Source organism: Stenella coeruleoalba, assembly GCF_951394435.1.
Source record: "Stenella coeruleoalba genome assembly, chromosome: 14".
Taxonomy (NCBI): domain Eukaryota; kingdom Metazoa; phylum Chordata; class Mammalia; order Artiodactyla; family Delphinidae; genus Stenella; species Stenella coeruleoalba.
This window is the reverse complement of record NC_137160.1, coordinates 80,540,931-80,555,503: the sequence shown is the minus strand read 5'-3', so window position 1 is coordinate 80,555,503 and position 14,573 is coordinate 80,540,931. Positions and strand designations below refer to the sequence as shown.

At 54.3% G+C, this 14,573-nt stretch overlaps 1 protein-coding gene across 3 annotated transcripts; it reads right to left on the bottom strand.

Annotated features, from left to right (window-relative positions):
- Positions 1–5,316: 5,316 nt before the first annotated feature.
- Positions 5,317–13,330, bottom strand: PHETA1 (PH domain containing endocytic trafficking adaptor 1). Of its 3 annotated transcripts, XM_079942685.1 has the most exons (4): positions 13,045–13,330; positions 11,287–11,368; positions 10,338–10,482; positions 5,317–8,460 (listed from the first exon to the last, which is right to left on the bottom strand). In XM_079942685.1, the coding sequence occupies exon 4, from the start codon at positions 8,432–8,434 to the stop codon at positions 7,781–7,783; it is 654 nt and encodes a 217-aa protein (XP_079798811.1). In that variant the 5' UTR covers positions 8,435–8,460; positions 10,338–10,482; positions 11,287–11,368; positions 13,045–13,330; the 3' UTR covers positions 5,317–7,780. The 3 variants fall into 3 exon arrangements, 2 of the variants coding, with proteins under 2 accessions (XP_079798811.1, XP_079798812.1); XM_079942686.1 differs by lacking the exon at positions 13,045–13,330 and having other exon boundaries at positions 11,287–12,051; XR_013831322.1 differs by lacking the exon at positions 5,317–8,460 and having other exon boundaries at positions 10,265–10,482.
- Between the last annotated feature and the right edge of the window lie 1,243 nt (positions 13,331–14,573).

Genomic DNA, 14,573 nt, shown 5'->3' with positions numbered 1-14,573 from the left:
ATTCCTTCAACCCATGATGGTGAGTCTCTCTGTGTATCAAGCTGCAGGAGGTTTGTTTTTTCTTGACCAATAATGTCAAGAGAGTTCCCTAAGTGGCATTAAACATTATTCACCCGTGAGCCAAGGGCACGTGGCATCCCAAGACAGACCTTTCCTCTTTGTCTGGAAACCTTCTGATCACCCCAGTTTTTCCACACGTCCTTGCGGTGGGAATGAAATGATGAGTGAACTCCTCCTTGGTTAGGGTAACTAATTGCTCCAAAGTAAAGCCAAAGAGAGGCCTTTTGGACACTTGGTTTGCAGCTCCGGAGGTCAGAAGTCAGAAATCCTCAGGATGTGGCCGCGGGTTGTAGGTGGGGGCAGGAGTGGAGGAGGAAGCCTCATCTGACACACACAAGTCACCTAAGAACCTGTAGACGTAGGTGCCCCCTGGGCTCTGGGAACCAAAGCTCCCTCTGGACCATTATTAGCTTTGGTGTTGACATTGTGTCTGCAGTCGCTGTCCATCTGGAGTGGAAAATGCAGCAAAAACACAGAAATGTGGAATTCTGAACTAGGGACCATGGGAGAGCAAGAGTGGAGAGACCAGAGAGGAATGAGAAGGCAGGGGAGGCCTTACAGGCAGAGGCAGGTTTAGATCAAGGAACAGAAGGGAGGAGAGAGCTGAGCTGGGGGCAATATGGCGACTGTTCATCCAGGTAATAACTATAGATTGAGTACCTGCTGTGTGCTCAGTGCTTCAGTGGTGGAAACACCACGAGAGCGTGAATAGGGGGATCCTGGAAGGCTTCCTGGAGGAGGAGGCATCTCAGCTGACCCCTGAAAGACAATAGGATTTAGAGAAGCATAAGAGGAGAGCAGAAGGAATAGCTGGCAAGACATGGGACAGGGACAAGGACATGGGGAAACAAATCCAAAGGAGGCTAGAATTTGAGGTGCAGGGAAGAAGAGGGACAAGGGCTAGATCCTGAAGCCCCCTGGGGCATGGTGGGAAATAGGCCTTTCTCCTGAGGGCACTGGGGAGCCATGGGTGGTATGAGGCAGGGGGTTGCTGTGGTCAGACTTGCACTTCCAGGAGGTTAGGAGGTTCCATCTGCCTGAGGAGACGGCAGACCAAAGGAGAGTGGCCGGGCCCACTCCCAGTGCAGGCCCTGACCTCAGGCTTCTGCGGTCCTTGCTTCCCACCCCTGCCCTCCTTTTCTTCCTAATTATGCTGCTCGCATCGGGCCAGCAGCCCCACCTCCCATCATCTCCTGGGGAATGAAAAAGCTAGACCTCATCTGGCTGACTGGCCCATGACTGCTGGCATGACTATCCTAGAAGTCACTCTAAAGGACAGAGCTCCATAGCTAAAGCACAGGGTGTGTGTTGCTTTGCAGGTACCCAGAAGGCTGGAGCCACCTCTCAAAACCCCAGAGCAGTAGAGATGGGGCAGGGACCACCCTGACTACCTTGGCCAACAATGAGAGGGATAAAACAGTTGATCTCTTTAATGGTCTGTGACCTTCTCCAGCCCCCTGGGGTATAGTTATTGAAAACAATAGCTTTGAACTCATCCTGGCCTGGGTTTGACTCTCTACTATTAGGTAACCTGAGGACCCTTTAATGAGATTCAGTTCCCTTATCTGTAAAATGGACATGATCATAATAGTATCTACCTGTATTTGTTGTCTATTACTGCATAACAACCCCAAACTTAGTGGCTTAAAACAATAAACGTTTATCTCACAATCTCTGTAGGTCAGGAATTTGGGAGTGGCTTGACTGGGTGGCTCTGGCTCCTTGGTCTCTCATGAGGTTACAGTTAAGCTGTCAGCCATGGCTACAGTCATCTGAAGGCTGTTCTGGGGCTGGAGAATCCACTTCCAAGAAGGCACACTCAGATGGTGGGTGAGCAGGTGCTGGCTGTTGGCTGGGCATTTCAGTTCCTCTGCAAGTGGCCCTCTCCATGGGGCTGCTTGAGCATCCTTACAACATGGCAGCTAAGAGTGAGCAAGGCAGAGGCTGTGGTGTCTTCCATACCCTAGATTTGGAAGCCCCACTGTCGCTTCCACAGTATCCTCTTGGCTACACGGGTTTGCCGTTATTCAGTGTGGGAAGGGACTTCACAAGGGTGTGTACCCCAGGAGGCAAGGATCGTCAGGGAGGCTGGCTACCACACTGCCTTGTAAGTTTCCTTGAAGATTAAATGAGCATTTCTTAAGCTATGGTTCTAAAATCCCTTGTTTCCTACTCAAAATGCAGATTCCTGGGTCCTGCTCCAAACTCCTGACCAAAATTCCTGGAGCCAGAGCCCAGGAATCTGCATTTTAAGAACTATCCCCCCCCCCACCCCAACCAGGTGACTCAGACATCATAGGTCTCAGTAAATGGGAGGCAGTTCTAATTCATTCTGCTTTGTTTGGCCTCACTGTGTGTGCCAGGCCCTATGAAGGATGCTGGTGCAACAGAAGAGCATAGGAGTACAGAACAAACATTCACTGGGTGTCTTGGTGTAGTCGGTAACTGTTGGGTTGAAAGAAATTGTGATCCACTTAAAGATGTGCACACCGTTTATTGGGAAGATCCAGAGTAAACCTTGTGAAACCCAAAGGCAGGAAATTCAACCAGGCTTCGGAACACTGCAGTCTATCTTGAGCTGTTTGTTCTCTCTCTAAGGCCGCCTCATACCCAACTTAGTCTGTCCATCCATACACCCCCCCAACACCCACTCCCGCTGATTCAAAATTCCCTGGACCCTGATTGGCTCAGCTTGTGTCTCGGGACCAACTCCTGCCCAAGCAGCTGTGGTCAGGGAGGGTAGAATCACGTGAGCTGAATGGGCACGGGAGGCAATTTTTGACATACCTGTGCCGGGCACTGTGCCAGGCCTTGGGGGCACATGGGAGGCAGACTTGTCCCTGCTCTCAAGGAGCTGCAGTCTAGGGGGCCTACTTGCGCCACCCCAGGATTTCTTGGCCCCGTAGCTAGAGAAACAATGACCATAGTGCCCCTGAACGATGAAGAGAGGGCAGTGGCAGCAGCCCCGGTGCCCAAGTGCTTTCAGAGCTGCAGCTGGCAAGAACAGACAGAGCCATGGCCCCAAGCACGGGGAGACCAAGCCGAGGCAGCTCTGACCCCTCTGTCAGGAGCGGGCAACTGTTTTGAAACCCTAAGTGGAAAACAGCTCACGGGCCCAGTCCTCATCAGAAAACACGAAGCCTGCAGCTGGGCTTAAGCGGTTTATTGTTTTACTGCCGTGGAGGAGTTATTTTGAATGCTGCGACTTTAGAAGTTGGGACAAGTAGCAGGGCCTTTTCCATAACAAAGTTTGTGTAAGGTGAGGTAAGGTGATCTGGGGAGGGATTGCGTGAGGGGGGAGTGGACAGTTGGCACCAGATCTAGCCAGAGTAGAGACAAAACAGCCCTGTTGAGGAACATACAAGATACTGAGCCACAAGTGGGGGAGGCAGAGAGTGCTATTCTTTCAATATTTGTCCCACTCAGAAGAGGAGAGAGGAAGGCATCCATGGAGAGGATGAGCAAAACAGTGGCCCTTCTACTGTGCTAGAGAATCCCACTCTAGCCCAAACCTTCACCCCAGTGAGCTGACAACAGCCCTGTCTGTGGCTGGCTACCCAGAGCCATGCTTCTTAAAGGGAACAGCTGCAGTCACTCAAGCTTATCCGTTAGGAAGCCTCTGACTGCAAATAACAAAAAAAGTCCCCCTCGAAGCTTTACACATTTATTACCTCAAACAACAGGACTTCCAGAAGAAGGGCGGGTTCTCAGGTCCATTGATGCAGCAGGTCAAGGATATTTTCCAGTGTGTGCTAAACTCAGCAGGGGATGTTCTCCTTAACGTGGCCTACTTCAGGATCACGAGATGGCTACCATGGCTCCAGGCTTCAGACATAGCTTACTTCCAGAGCTCTTCATTGTGTCTCTTTTTAGAAGCAAGAATGCCCTTCTACTCTTATCTGTCAGGCACAGATAGACACACACATATATATATATATATATATTTTTTTTTTTTTTTCGGCTGCAGCTTGCGGGAATCCTAGTTCCCCGACCAGGGATCAAACCCGGGCCCTCGGCACTGAATGCACAGAGTCCCAGCCCCTGGACCACTGGAGAATTCCCTGTATATATCTTTTTTTTAATATGAGTTTCAGGTGCACAGCATTAATAATTCGACATCTATATACACTAAAAGTGACCACCACCACAAATCTAGTTGTCATCCATCACCATACAGTTGACCCCCTTCACTCATTTCACCCACCCCCAACACACAGCCATTCTTTAGCAGGTCAAGTTTAGCCAGTCCCTGAATATCAAATGGGAGTAGCACAACTGACCGAATTTGACTAATCATTTAGCGTGGATGGATGTTGGGCAGTGAGCCCATTACTTCTGGCCTAACTGCACTCCTTGAGGTTCTCATCCCCTACCCCAAGTGGCTTCTCAGAATATTCCTTCTGAACACATACAGTATCCTCCAAACACTGTTCAAGTGAAGACAGCTTCCTCAACTTTGTCACACTCCTGGGATGCTGTGGTCTTCCTCAGGCTCATGGCCCGAACACCTCCCCGGGGTCAAGAGGAAACACTGTTAGCAGGTGGACGCACAACACTGAGGTACTGACTGACTTGTCACCCCTCCCTGTTTCATTCCTAAGAAGCCAGGCAGGTGAGGGCTCACCTGTGACCCTCCCTCTTGGGGCTGCCTCTCCGGCTATTTCCCCCATTCTGGGCCTCAGGCCTTGCAGTGGCCGCGGTCACAAATGCCACGGGCAGCACCCTGACTCAGCCTATGTGGGGAGGCACTTCCCCAACCCCGTCTGTCAGCTGGGGTCCCAGGAGAGGTGGAAGGAATTACTCAGCATGTACTGGTTGCTCACAAGTAGCATGATTCCCTGACCTTGGTATTTTTCTCCCTCTTTGAACTTGTTCTGCAGACCAAGGACTGTAGGTTGCTCATCCTAAGCCACATTTTCCTGAATGTGCATGATTTTTCCAGGCTGGCAAGAGACATGTGACCAAGCTCTGGATCCACATCAAGAGGACCTAGGGCCTAGTCTATCATACTAGATGACCTTGGGCCAGCCCCTTCCCATCTGTAAACCCTCCATTAGCCCAGCAAACACACTTGAGGCTGAGATAACAGATATACAGCATAAATACTGCCACCATCTGCCCTTTGCTCACAGCAGACATCACTAATCAATCACAGGCTATTTCCCTCTGAACTAGCATTGGTGCTGGAATCCTCCTCACTCCAGGCCCAGAGGCAGCCACCAGGAACTGATCAGTGAGAAGAGCCAAATTTTGGCTTTTCCCTTTGGCATCCCTCCCGATTGTCAGGCCTTCAGCCCACAGTTGACTTTTTATCCTCATCTTTACCCCTGCCTTCTCTCCCCTCTGAAAAGGAACTTTGGGACTCCATTTCCTCATATTCCTCTCAAAGACTCTGCCTTTTCCCACAGGATTCCAGAGGTTTATGTCCCTGCTCTGACACTTTTCAGCTGTGTGAACTTGGAAGATTTCTTAACCTCTCTGAGCCTCAGTTTCCTCATCTGTAAAAGGGGGCCAGTATCTGCCATAGAGGTTGTAAGAATGTGCCTGACAGAGCATCAGCCAGGGAGCACTCAGCACACTCTAGTCGCTTCTCCTGTAGGGCCTGCCCCTGGCTCTGCCAGGCAAATCAATCCAGGACTTTGATGGAGGAAAAGAATGATATAACCAGCCATTACTTGACAAACCTTTGTTTATTTTATTTTAGCCTTTATATCCCTCTCCCAGACTGCCTGATTATCTCTCCCCAGCCCAACTCCGGAGGCAGCCTGACCGCAGGTTGTGCTTTGGGGGTGGGTGGGGGGAGATTGTACCTTTAGTGCTTGTAAACCTACACCAGGACTGGGGCCAACACCTCACCACATCAGCTAGGTCTGGCCAGGACATGGGCACTGGGCAGTTCCTAACACCCCCTGACACCCAAAGCCTGTGGACAAGAGCTGCCATCCCCATCCCCACCACTGAGGACTTGGGGAAGAGGGGCATGGAAAGCGTACCAAGACCCCCAGAGCACCTGCAGGAGAGCAGGGCTTGCCAGGGAGAAGGCAAAGAACCAGGTGAGATTCTTGAGGTTCCTGTGTCTCCATCCAAGGCTCCTTGCCCTCTCCCTGGGGGCAGTGCCAACTATCCCCGCCCCCCTCACTGGCCAAACCCAGAACCAGGCACCCTATCCCTTCCCACCAGCCAACAAGGAACAAAAGCAGTGAAAACACCAAGCTTTGTTGCTAGGGAAAAAAACACCCTAAGTATTTAAATTAAACCTGAAGCTCCAGTCAACTGAGCCAGCAGTGAGCTGGTGATTGCAGACACACAGACAGCTCCCCATTCTTCCCCAAGGTCCAAGGTCTCCAAAGCCAGCAGGAAGGGGCTAAGGGCCGCGTCTGTCTGTCACCAAGAGGGAGCCTCAGGGGAAATAAAGATTAGGGCAGGGGTGTCCTCAGGGGGTCCCAATTTGGGGGCACTGAGGACTGTAAACATGACCCAGCTTGAGGGCCAGGGGTGTCCCAGCCCCCCGAGATTCTCCCTGGATGAAGAACGGCCACTGTAGTGAGTGAAAAACAAGTTGGTCTCGAAGCAAAGCGAGACCTGGTCTCCCTCTTGGAATATTGTGGGCGAGAAGGGGGCTGAGTCTGTGAGCTCAGAGAGGGGCTGTGATGGAGGGAGAGGGTTCTGGAAGCCAAATACGGCTTTGCAGCTGCTTCTTTGCCCCTGTCAGATTGGCACCTGGGCCCTTTCTGGGCCGTGAGTCAGCTCATGGCCCCTCCTCCCTAGGGGAACCTGCTGGAAAGTCAGCTCAGGCCACAGCTGCCCAGCCCAGGACTGGACGAGGTCAGGCGAGCTCCCGAGAGGCCCTGCCCCAGGCTGGCTCTGGGAAAAGACAGAGGATGTGGCTAAGCAGTGCTGGGAGAGCGTGAGGGCTGCCACAGGAGCACAGATGTGGCCCGAAGCCAGAGGGCCGCTACGGTCCCAGGAGCACCACCTCAAGGCCTGGCTGAGGCCCCGGGGGAAAGTGCTGCCTCGGCCTCACTCCGGGCCGGGAGCCCCGGGGACCAGGCCATCCCACGGTGCTGGGCACACATGAAAGCCCACGCTTATGGAGGCAGGCAGGCAGGCGGCAGCCAGGCAGCTCCTCCGGCGGGTCTTGGAGCCACAGGGTCAGGCCCAGGTGTGGTGTAGCCCAGCCCAGCCTCCTGTCCGCGTGAGGCCCAGTCTGGAGCCTCTGGACCAGCGCTGACTGGGCATGTGCCTTCCAGGCCACAGACCCTCACAGGTCCCAGCTGCCCCAGTGGATGCCTGTTGCCAGCAACAAGCCTCGGCTAGGTGATTTGGGACAGGCGACCGAGGCACCTGCAGGGCTGGGTTGGGGGCTACAGTTCCCACAAAACCAGCCCTCCGGCTGCTTGACGATCACCCAGGGCCTGGCTTCTCCTGAGGATCAGGCACGATGGCCTCCTCAAGGCTGGGCTTTCTCTGAATGACAGAGGTCCCAAAGCACCCCTCAGAACCCAGCATCTTCTCGGAGCCTGAGTCCCCGAGAGAAGACCAGGCAGGGACCTCAGGGCTTACGCCGACTGCGACCGCCCTCAGGACCAGGTCCCCGTGTCTCAGGGCTGGGCCTGTCAGAGCAGGGCCTGGGGCTGGAGTGGCACCAGAACCAGGACCAGTGCTGGCCTCAAGGCTGGCCTTGACCGCTTCCTCTGGGTTCCGGCCCTCAGCCCTATCCTCAGGGCTGGGCGTGGCTGCGGAGCCACTGGCCCCTCAGCGCCCTGACCTCCTGCCCGTACCACTCGTGCAGCTGGGCGAAGGAGGCCGAGTCGAGAGGCCCGTTGGGCGCCGAGGCCCGCCGGCGGGGCGGCAGTGGCGGGGGCTCGGGGCCGGGCCGGGGGCTGGGGGCGGCGGGCGTCTCCGAGCTCCACACGGCACAGCCATTCTCTTTGGGCGGGAGCGCGCGGGGTCGGCGGGGCGGGGCTGGGCCGCCTCCTGCGCGCACGGCTGCCAGTTGCCGCTCCAGCTCGCGCACCACCAGCCGCAGGTAGTCGAAGCTGGCCCGCGACAGCGCCTTCACCCAGCCCTCCATGGCGGCCTGGCTCTCGGCCGCCAGCACGTAGGTGCGGGCCCGGGCCCCAGCGAAGCGCACGGCGAAGGCGAACTCCTCGGCCGCCTCCACCAGCTCCACAGTGCAGCCCTCCAGGATGATGACGCCCACGGGCTCACGGCTGGCCGCGTCCTCGAAGTAGAAGAGCATGTTGCCGCGCAGCACAAACCAGCGGCGGTGGTAGGCCGCATGCCGGCCGCCCTTCTTGTACAGGAAGCCCGCGTTGTCGGCCGGGGCGTCGCAGGTGGCGTAGAAGGCCAGGCTGCGCTCGTTCAGCTTCATGGCGGCGGGGCCTGGGGCCTCGGAACCTGTCCCCACCGGGGCGGCAGTTATTCACGCAGCCACCGCCTCGGGTGATCTCACACCACCCTCGGCTGCCACAGCACTCATCACCCCCGTTTCACAGATGAGGAAACTGAGGCTCAAGGACCAGAAGCAGCCTGCCCAGACTCACACAACTCTTCAGGAGCACAGCCAGGACTCGAACCCGGGTCTGACTGGCCCCAGAAGCCAGGCTGGTAACTCTCCTGCTGTCCTACCTCCCCCAAATAATGTTGAGGATTCCTAGGGCATGCCAAGCATTTTATATATGTTAACTCATTTAATCGCAAAACAAACCTTAGGTGGCAGAGACTAGCATTACCCCCGACGGGGAAACAAAGTTCAGAGAGGTTAGTCACTGGCCCAAGGCCAAAAAGCAAGTTGGGCTGAGCTGAAATCCAAACCCAGGCCTCATTTCAGCTGCTGCTGTTTCCATCATCCCCAGGTTCCAGACCAGCTGACCTTTTGTGGTCAGGTTCCAGCTCTGCTGATTTCATAACTTAGCTTTGACTTGCGGGTCCATGAAACAGGGATAAATAGAACCTATTTCAGACGACTGTAGGGACTTCATTCATCAAACATTTATTAAGCACCTACTGTGTTCCAGGCACTGTTCTAGGCACTAGCAGTAAACAAGATGGAGAGGGTTGCTGTGCTCTTGGTGCTGATGTGCTAGTGGCAGGTGAAGGGAGCAGACAATTAACAAACAGAGTACATTATCTGTACTTTAACAGATAAAGGCCAGATGGTCTTAAGTAGTCTGGAAAATATAAGACAGGGAGGGGGTAAGGAGTGTTAAGGACAAAAGGAGTGTTTGATCTTAAAGGAGGAGGGGGGGTTGGTGTCAAGAAAGGTTGTACTGAGAAGGTGACATTTGAGCAGAGACCTGAAGGAGGTGAGGGAGGGAGCCCCTGGGACATGCCAAGCAGAGGGAATAGCAAGTGCAAGGCCCTGAGGTAGGAACCTGCTAGTGTGCTTGAGGAGGCTGGTGAGGCTGGAGCAGAGTGAGGAAGGGGAGAGGTGGGTGATGCAGTCACAGTGGCAGAAAAGACTGTTACAAAATAATCCAGATAAAGGGCCCAGGGCTTGGCCCACACTTACAGGGAGGGGCTGGGGGGAGAGCATTGTGCACCCATTTGAAGTAGAGGAATCTAACTCTATGCACTTGGCCACAGTGATTTTACCACTTTCCTCCAAGGAGTATATGATGAGGGAAACACTGGCCAGGTAGGACTCAGGTGGCACATGGGTCCCCAAGGTGGCTACACCCTCCCTTTGGGTTTTCCATGGCCACTCTGCAAATGTACCTTGTGCTCCTGCTTCAAAATCTCACTCTACATAGGACATTGGCCACATTGTTCAAGAAGCAAAGTATATAGAGTCGCTGGAATGCAGTGGGTGCTCAGTTAATGTTCATTCCCCAACCTGGGCAGTGCCTTAGGACCTGGAGTAATGAGATATGGGTGGTGCCTCTCCAGGGAGCAGCTAGCCACAGTGGGGCCCAGACAGGCAACCTGACCCAGGGCGGAGGAGGCAATTGCTCCCAACCCAATCCACCTCATCTCACCAGCCTGCACAGTCAAGAAAGGCTTCCTGGAAGAAGCAACATGAGCCGTGATTTAGTGCCTGTCCTGACCTAGCAGCTGACCTGACCAAGGCCACAACCCCTGAAGACTCAGGGTGTTTAATCTCTGCTCTACGTCCCTGAGCTGTGTGACTTCAGACATGGGCCTCCCCTCTCTGAGCCTCAGTTTCTCTGCAAAATGGGAGGGATTCCTCCCTACCCCCCCAACAACTCCCATGTGGACCCCAGCCCCATTTCTCACAGGAACCACCCACCCTACTCGCCCCATTTCCCTCCTACCTCTCAGGCCACTGCTCACTTCCCTGCTCTCTGCTCAGTTCTGGTTTCGGCTTGCTCTTCTCTGGGTTCAAATGTCAGCTCTGTAGTGTCCAGGCTGTGTGACCCCAGGCAAGCTTTAAGCCTCTCTGGGCCTCTGCTTCCACATCTGTAAAATGGGATCATAACAGCACCTAAGTTGGGGTTGTTGTGACAATGACACAATGGCTACATAGAAGCGCTAAGCACGGTGCCAGGCATAGTACGTGCTTAGCTGTGGTAGCTGATGACATTCTTCTCAGCCTCTCCAAATGCTCCCCTCAGTGCTCTCTGTCTTGGCAAAAGGCCCTTGGTTTCCCCCCACCTCCACATCTGATCACTTATCAAGTCCACTTCATCCCCTCCCCACCTCTTCCAAATCAGTGGCCTCATCTCCATTCTAGGCCCCCCATCCATTCTAGGCCCCCCATCGTGGCTCGCCTGGACAGCTACAGTAGCTTCTTCATTGGTCTCCCTTCTTCCACCATTGCCCGTTCCTTGTCCGTGTTGTTCAGGGTAAGATCATAACTCCTTCCTAGGCCCCTCCCCTGGCCCCCCAGAGGATCCATCCCCCACAGAGGGATCCTATTAAAACTAAACCCTATCACACCCCTCCCCTATTAAACCCTCCCATGGCTCCCTACTTCTCTCAGTATAAAATTCATTCTTCCCCATGTCTTCCAAGTTCCCTTCCCCTATTTCTTTCCCCCTTGCTCACTCGGCTCCAGCCACCCTGGCCTCCTTGGTGTTCCTCAAACACCTGAGGGCCTTTGCCCTGGCTCTTCCCGCTACCTGGAATGCCTTCCCTGTATCTTCACATGGCCAACTCCTCATCCTTCAGTTTCAGCTTGACCATCACCTCCTCAAGGAGGAGGAGGTCTCTGTATACAAGAGACGCCCCTAGTCACTCTCCCATACCGCCGCTGGAAATTACCTGGGTCATTTTTGCTGCTCTAGGAGGGCGGAGGTTCTCTGTCTGAATTCCAGTGCCTGGCATGTAGTTGGTGCTCAAAAACCTGTAAAATGAACCAAACAGTTACCTACGTAAACCTTTCAACAGCCCCATGAGGAGTCTTTTCCCCATCCCACATTCATGGATGTGGAAACTGAGACACAGAGAGCTTAAGTAACTTGCCAAAGGTACAATTCTGTGCGTAGAATCTCGTGCTCTAGGCAACCAGCCCAAAGGGGCTGATCTTGGAGTCTCACCACCCATTAAGGCCAAAGGAAGAGCAATTTCCCTCACACTCAGCAGCTCCCCTCCACGCAGCCACCCCACCCTGAGCCCAAGGTCACCAGCCAGCACAGGACCCCTCTCTGCCCATGGCCCTGCCTCCTCCAGCCCAGCAAGAAACGAGGGGAGGGCAGGAAGCAGCAAGGGCACAGTGTCCAGCCTCCGGGAGGGCCTGGTCCCCCGCTTATCTCGCCCTGCTCGTACACTTTTCCAAGAAGTTCAGAGTCCGCTGTGGGCACTGCTGCAAATACAACAGTCCCTGGCCAGGCAGGAAGCTGGCGGGGACCAACCCAGCCCCTCTCTGGTCTCAGAGCCAACTCGCCTCCTCCAGTCCAGGCTGGATGGGCCTTGAGAACACAGCCTCATCTACATTAACATCCATCCCTCTCGGAATTGAAAAGATTAATCCTGAAGAGAAATTTTGCAAAATGCTGAACAGGTAGTGAACACTCAATCAAGAAGCTGTCAAAAGGCAAACAGGGCTTCCCTGGTGGCGCAGTGGTTGAGAATCTGCCTGCCAATGCAGGGGACACGGGTTCGAGCCCTGATCTGGGAAGATCCCACATGCCGCGGAGCAACTGGGCCTGTGAGCCACAATTACTGAGCCTGCGCGTCTAGAGCCTGTGCTCCGCAACAAGAGAGGCAGCGATAGTGAGAGGCCCGCGCACCGCGATGAAGAGTGGCCCCCGCTTGCCACAACTAGAGAAAGCCCTCGCACAAAAACGAAGACCCAACACAGCCATAAATAAATAAATAAATTTACAAAAATAAATTTTAAAAAAAGATTTATATTAAAAAAAAAAGGCAAATAATTAGCTCCAGGTCTCCAAGGACACAGACTGCCCAGAAACCAGGACTCTGGGGAAACTGAGGCATGGCATTTTGCCACTCATTTCAAGGAAAGAAGCCAGAACCACAGGTCCTGGAGTTGGATCCAGCTGCCACAAGTGTCCCCGAGCAGTGGGCATGTTGGAGAGGGTGTGGCAGGTCCAGGCAGAAAAACATGTACTGAGAACCCTGAAGAGTTCCTGTGCAGGGCTGCCCTGGGCAGGGGCCACAAGGAAGCCAGGACCGCCATCCCAGGCCATTGCTCCTATCTATCTATCTATCATTGCTCCTATCTATCCTTTTGTGTGTGGTGTGTTCCTTAAAGGACAGCCAGAGCCCTGGAAGAGGTGGTCAACGGCAGAATGTGGGAGCCAAGTGCAGCTTTAGTCCTCAGAGTTCCCGCAGCGGCGGAGGTCTTTTATGGGGCTGAAGGGTCATCGGCCAAATTCGCCTCCTGGAGCTGGGGTCCCTGATGGGAAAAGTACCACTGGCGTGGAATCGCAAATGGACATATCCCCAGCAGAGATCTCTCCAGACGGCTGGGGGACCCCGAGGCCCATGGCGGCCCGAGCCCGGTCCCGCAAACCCTCGCAGGTCAGCCCGAAAGTCCTCCCGCCAGTCCGGCCTTACCTCACGGCGCGGACTAGGGCGACGGCAGCAGTGGCGGGACGGGAACCGGGGAGCGGCCCGGCCATGGCCCGGGACCTGCTCGGTTGCGGCGGCGGCAGCGGCGGTGCTTTGTCTCCCGGGCGGCCGAGCCGGCGCAGCCGCGGGAGAGCGCGGATCAGACGGAAGGAGGCGGGGGCAGCCGGACCGTCGGCGACCCACAAACTCGCCTCTTTAACCCTTCCCAACCAGCCCGAGCCGGATCCGCCCCCGCTTTCGTACCCCGCTCCCGGATTGGACAACCCGGCCCCGACCCACCCCCGGATTCGCCACACCCTGTGGGCCCGCCCTCGAAACCACTCTTAAAGGAACAGCAACCGGTTTAGGAATTCCCAGTGTCCTATTCGGGGAGAGAAGATTAGATCCCAGAGACTCCGCGCTCTCAGGGGTAGGGATAGGGAGCGAATTCGTCCAGAAAAACCATCGGGGTCCTGGGCGAGGCCACTCGCTGAAGCAAGCTCTAGGCTTGGAGTTCGAGCTCCTCCCTGGCTAGGGTTGCCAGATTTAGCAAATTTAACGCCCAGCTAAATTTGAAAAATAACTCTGCTGAAAACGTGTGATTTATTGAAAAAAGATGAATACAGGACATTTCAGGCGTCATGACAAAGTCAATACAGGACTGTTCTATATGGACAGGATGCCTGGCAACCCTACCCCTGGCCCCAGGTGAAGAGGGAAAGTTCTAGAGTTGGGCAGGCTTGGGTTCAAGTCCCAGTAAGTCACATTTAATCACTGTGAGGCCTTAAAGAAATCAATCCACTTCTCTAGCCCTCTGTTTCCTCATCTGTCAAATAAAGACACTCATAGTATATAAAGTGCATGGCACACAGTAGATGCTCTCAATAAGCAGGAATTGCTGTTCATTTTGTTCTATCCAAAATAACACAGTTCCACCTCCCTAGACCTGTCTTTACTTCCTGCTCTTGCTACCTCGTCCCCACCACCTTCCAGGACTCAATCACTGTCCAGTCCTGGCCTGAGAGCAGGAGAGAAACAGGACAGACCAGGATGATCTATTCATTCTACAGCCTCTCACTAAGCACCTTTGTGTGCCAGGCACTGTGCCAGGTGCTGTCCTTGAGTCAATCAACAAACAAATAAGATGAGATCTAGAAGTGATTCTCTCTAGGAAGACTATAATCCGTGGCAGTGGGGTAGAAAGACTGTGAGTGCAATTTTAGACAAAGTGGTCAGAGAAAGCTTCTCTGAGGAGCAGAGACCTGAAGGAGGTGAGGGAGGGAGCCATGTTGATAACTGGGAGAAGGATGTCCCAGGCAGAGGGAACAGCAAGTGCAAAGGTCCTGAGGTGGGACCATCTGAGCATGTTTGTAGAACAGGGAGGAGGCCAGTGGGGCTGGTGCCGATCGACCAAGTGGAAGAATAGTAGGAAACGAGGTTAGAGATGATTGGCAAAGCCAGGTTGCTTAGAGTCTTGTGGATCGTGGAAAAGATTTTGCTTTTACTCTGAGAGGAATGGAGAGTCATGGGAGGAT

Coding starts and splice junctions, on each gene's coding strand:
- PHETA1 (XM_079942685.1), bottom strand. CDS start 8,434: ATGAAGCTGAACGAGCGCAGCCTGGCCTTCTACGCCACCTGCGACGCC.